At 49.0% G+C, this 5,365-nt stretch overlaps 1 protein-coding gene across 1 annotated transcript; it reads right to left on the bottom strand.

Moving 5' to 3' along the window:
• Positions 1-361: 361 nt before the first annotated feature.
• On the bottom strand, positions 362-4,501 carry LOC117129771 (the record flags this gene model as incomplete). The annotated part of the gene is made up of 4 exons (XM_033283030.1): positions 3,500-4,501; positions 2,304-2,499; positions 1,183-2,090; positions 362-439 (listed from the first exon to the last, which is right to left on the bottom strand). Coding segments are annotated over exons 1-4 (2,064 nt in total), but the record flags the coding sequence as incomplete, so codon positions are not given.
• Positions 4,502-5,365: the final 864 nt, after the last annotated feature.

The raw sequence follows: 5,365 nt of genomic DNA, 5'->3' as shown, positions 1-5,365 counted from the left end.
TCCTCGAACCATGGCCGTCCCAACAATCCTACTCAGGATTGGGGGCGTGACAAGTCTCCCCCCCCCTTGGGATGTATTCGTCCTCGAATCCGAATCGAATGCTTCCTCGGAAACAAACTGATCCAACCACTCTGGGTACTCTGCTTTCATTCTAGCTTCGGTTTCCCAAGTGATTATATCTTGACCATTACAGTCCCAGACGACCTTGACCATCTGGACCGTCTTCTTCGTATGGCGACATGCCAATACTACTATGGAAGCTATTGTTGTAAACAAATTCTACCAGAGGTAGATGTTTCTCCCAGGAATCACCCCAGTCTAGAACACATGCTCGCAACATATCTTCCAATGTCTGGATCGTACGTTCAGACTGTCCATCCGTCTGTGGGTGATAGGCTGTACTCATGTTTACTCTTGTTCCTAAAGCTTTTTGGAAAGCCTTCCAGAAGTAAGATGTGAACCTTGAATCCCTATCTGATACTATGCTTGCCGGCACACCATCTAGTCGGACGATCTCATCAATGTACTTACGTATAATCTGATCTACCCCATCCGACTTTTTGATAGCCAGGAAGTGTGCTGATTTGGTTAGGCGATCAACCACAACCCAAACCGCATCTTTCTTATTCCTCGTGGTAGGGAACCAGTCACAAAGTCCATTGTGATGTAATCCCATTTCCATTCTGGAATAGGCAAGCTTTGTAATAACCCACTAGGCACTTGATGTTCTGCTTTGATGAGTTGGCAAGTGGAACACTTGGCCACCCATTCCGCGACATCGACCTTCATACGGATCCAATGATAGAACTTCTTAAGGTTCTGATACATCTTGGTTGCACCAGGATGAACCGAGAATCTGGATTTATGAGCCTCCCTCATAATCTCTTCCTTTAGACTCCTATCATTAGGAACACTGATCCGACCGTTTACTAGGATGGTACCATCCTTTGCAGTTTGGTACTCCGTCCTATCATTCTGAGCAACCTTATTTAGGTTCTCGTCCTGACCTTGAGCCAACCGAATGCGGGTAAGCAGGTAGGCCTGATTGACCGCCTCTAATCCGAGTGGTTCAGACTCTTTGGTCGATGCGTTCAACCGTAGGGCACGAACCGTACCGTCCAGGTCGTCCGCTTCTCGTTCGGCTGATACGTCGGCCCTTCTCCGGCTCAAGGCATCTACGACCAGATTAGCCTTTCCCGAATGATAGGTGATATCCAGATCGTAATCAGCTACAAACTCCATCCACCTTCTCTGCCTTAAGTTTAACTCAGGCTGGGTGAATATATACTTAAGACTCTTATGGTCCGTAAGTATCTGAACCTTGGCACCATACAAGTATGATCGCCAAATCTTTAAGGCGAACACTACCGCAGCCATTTCAAGGTCATGGGTGGGGTAGTTTCCCTCATGTTTTCTCAACTGCCTTGACGCATAGGCGATGACCTTCCCATGCTGGGTTAATACGCAACCTAGTCCTGTTATGGACGCGTCCGTATAAACCACATAGGGTTGGTCGGCCTCTGGAAGAACCAGAATGGGTGCGCTAGTCAGCATCTCCTTAAGCACGGAAAAACATTTCCCACACTCCTCTGACCATGTGAACTTAACGTCCTTCCCGGTCAACCGTGTCATAGGCTGAGCCAAGCTTGCGAATCCTTTCACAAACTTTCTATAATAACCTTCCAGCCCTAGGAAGCTTCTGACTTCCGTGGCACTGCGTGGTCGAAGCCAATCCTTGATTCCCCTGATCTTCTCTGGATCCACCAAGACGCCCTCACCGGACACAATGTGGCCGAGAAACCCAATGCTCTTCTGCCAAAAACTGCATTTACTGAGTTTTGCATAGAGCTTGTGTTCCCGTAATCGTTCCAGCACGGCTCTCAGGTGTTTCCGATTAGATTCCTCATCCTTGGAGTAAATCAGGATATCATCAATGAAGATGATCACTGATTCGTCCAGGAAATCTTGGAACACACTGTTCATCATTTTCATGAATGCAGCAGGCGCATTGGTCAGACCAAATGGCATAACCACAAACTCGTAGTGGTCGTACCTGGTCCGGAATGCTGTCTTTCTAATATCATTTGGCTCTATAGGGATCTGATGATACCCTGAGGCCAAATCAATCTTAGAAAACCACTTGGCTCCTTTGAGTTGATCTAACAACTCATCTATTTTGGGCAACGGGTACTTGTTCTTCACAGTAACCCTGTTCAACCCTCGATAGTCAATACACAGACGCATGCTACCATCCTTCTTCTTCACAAAGAGGACTGGTGCACCCCAAGGAGAGCTACTTGGACGTATGAACCCCTTGTCCAGCAATTCTTCTAATTGCTTCTTTAGCTCGGCCATCTCGGCCGGAGCCATTCGGTACGGACTCTTGGACAGCGGAGCTGTCCCTGGTTCTAGTTCAATCGTAAATGGATCCGACCAATCAGGGGGGACACCCTGTAGTGAACGGAACACATCTGGGAACTCAGACACCAACGGGTCCTCAGTTAGATCTTTCTGATCATCAGACCTGCTGTGCTCCATAGTGGTAATTGTGGTCAAATATGGTTCACAACCCCGTCTAAGCATCCGTTCTGCTTGGATTGCTGACACCACTACTCTATCCAGAGCCGGACTCATATTCAGACTTTGGTACTGGATCAGGTGAGGTCCAGTCTCCAACCGTACACATCCTCTGTGGCAGTCGAGAGTGGCCCGATACTTTCCCAACCAATCCATGCCTAGGATCACATCGTGATTCTGTAGGCGCAACAAAATCAGATCTACAGGCAGATTTTTCTCCTGGATCATTACCGGGATATTAGTCATGAGCCCTAATGAGTGCATGATTTGCCCACCGGCCGCCCTCACTAGTCTCGAATTATCCCCAGAACAGAGGCAGAACAGACCCTTTCCGACCAGTTCCGGACTCACAAAACTATGTGTAGCCCCTGTGTCGAAACGCACGTGGGTTTCAACACAACCAATCATGAGGGTCCCAGAGATCAAATCAAACGATCCAGAAGCACCGTCGTCACGGGACAGCTCATACACCCTTGGTGTTGTGGTCGGCCTGCTCTGGGTCGACTTTCCCGTGTCTCCACGACCCTTCCCTTGTCCTCCTTGCCGCTTAGGACATTCACTTTGGAAGTGTCCGCTTTGGCCGCAATGGAAACAAGTCTGAGAGCCGCTGCCACTGGATTGGCCCTGAGTCCAGCTTGGTCGAGTGCAATCTCGGATGGAATGATCCAAGCTGCCACATCTCACACAAGCTCCCATGGCTTTCCAGCATTCACCTGGATGGTTCTTACCACACTTGGGACATTCAGGTCGTCCACTAGAGGCCTTGCCTCCATCAACCTGGTCCCACTTCCTCTTTCGGTCGTTTGTCTTACCCGTCAGGACAGACTGCGACTTTGTCTTAAGCTTGGCTTCCTCGGCCAGCTACACCTTCAACCAGCTCTCCGACGGTGCTGAAGGTGCAGATCGAACAGTGAGTTCTCAGCTCCGGCCTTAAGCCTCGAATGAACCGACGAACCTGGACTGTCTCGTCCTCAAGTTCCCTTCCAACAAAACGTCGGAGCCGGTTGAACTCCTCTTCGTACTCACGTACGGCCCTGCGGCCTTGGGTAAGGTTTAGGAATCTACCTTCCAGACGGTCCCAAGCCTCTGCAGGAAAGTATTTGCGGTTGAATTCATCTTCGAAATCCGCAAAACTCTGGAGACTTCCATTGGTGCGCTTGTTCACAGCCAGCCACCAATTATGCACGTCCCCTTCCAGGAAGTGAACCGCAATGTCTCTCTTGTAATCCTCGGGACAACGAGTTGAGCTGAAGTTTCGGACTAGCCTACTCCTCCACTCGTCTGCCTCAATAGGATCGGTGCTTCCTGAGAAATGCTTCGTCCCTAGACGGGAGATGTGCTGAAGCAAACTCAGATAGTCCAGCTTTTTCCCGGTCCTTTCTGGTGGATCAATCTCGATCACCTCGACCATTTCCACAACTGGACCATTGGTGTTGGGGGCGGTTGTAGCCACATGCGTAGGTTGGCCAACTGAGGAGTTCACTAATGGCGTGAACAATTGGGCCATAGCCGCCACCTGAGTCCCCATTACCTTCATGGCCTCTAACAAGTCCTCTTTGGACAGTGTTGTGGTTACATTGGCCGTACCATCGGCCACTTTCTCATGCTGGCCACCATCACGGTTAGAGTTCGAGGATTCCAGTTCCTCATCACTCTCCTGATGTTCCTGACCATCCTGTTGCGTCCCCGTAAGATTAGCCTGATCAGTTGGCAACACATTTTCAGCGTTAGCCGCAGACGGATCGGTTTGCAAACCAGACAGATTAGTTCTATCCACGGCCACTTGGCTAGACTGACCGGCCATTCTCTTACTTCTTCGGGACTTTCCCGATTTGCTTTTTCCAGCCTAAGGATTCAGACAATGTTAGTACAAAACACACTAACATAAACAGAACAAAACAATCCCTAGACTAAGCAATCAAACCTCACTGTGAGACCTAATCAGCTGGCTGCGTGTGTGTGTGGACTACATAACCCAACTATCCTAGAATCAACCTGGCTCTGATACCAACTTGTAAGACCCGTTCCTGGTCTCTTGACCCAACTGGATACGAATGCTTACTTACTAATTTCTTTGCTTGTTTGATCCATTTTAAGTCTTTTATTTGCTAAGTCATATTCGAATATGAGGTTCATAAACAAAGGAACAGATTGCACAGCGGAATAACAATGTATAAAGTTTGTATTACTTAGAAACATGAGATTCAATACACAACTTCTTAACAGTCTCATAGACAATCACTAGTTCATCCCTAGTATCATCTAACCACACGTTACACAGCCTCTCACTGACCGAGCCTTCATGGCTCCTTGGCTTGACCAGAACCATCCTTAGTTCCTTGTGAACCACGTCTGGGTTCTCCATGCTCTTCTCCTTGTCTTGATCTCCCATTCTTGACCGGAGTTAGTTCTCAAACGGTCAGAGTCGCCGGAACACAACACCACCACAATCGGCCTTTCTCTTGGTCGGAACTCTCTCTTTCTCTCTTTCTTTCTCTCTACGGTTTCTCTGAGTAATTTACTCTGGAATTCAATAATGAAATCGCCCAAAGAGCCCCCATATTTATAGAAAACGAGGGGGTAAGTCTTGCCCCACGAACAGGCATGCCTTGCTAGCAAATGGGCACCATCGGCCAAGGGTTGTCCCCTTTCGGCCACTTGCATCCCTTCGCCCTTTCTGATTGGGTTTGGGGTCGGCCACAAGCCCAACCCACGCCCCAAGCCTCCTGGACGTAGCCCAGGGCCTTGTCCTAAGACCCAACAGCCGATGGCCTCATGGCCAGACCTC

The sequence above is a fragment of the Brassica rapa genome, unplaced genomic scaffold, assembly GCF_000309985.2.
Source record: "Brassica rapa cultivar Chiifu-401-42 unplaced genomic scaffold, CAAS_Brap_v3.01 Scaffold0149, whole genome shotgun sequence".
NCBI classification, from domain to species: domain Eukaryota; kingdom Viridiplantae; phylum Streptophyta; class Magnoliopsida; order Brassicales; family Brassicaceae; genus Brassica; species Brassica rapa.
The sequence above is the reverse complement of the archived record's forward strand: the minus strand, read 5'-3'. Positions and strand labels throughout refer to the sequence as shown.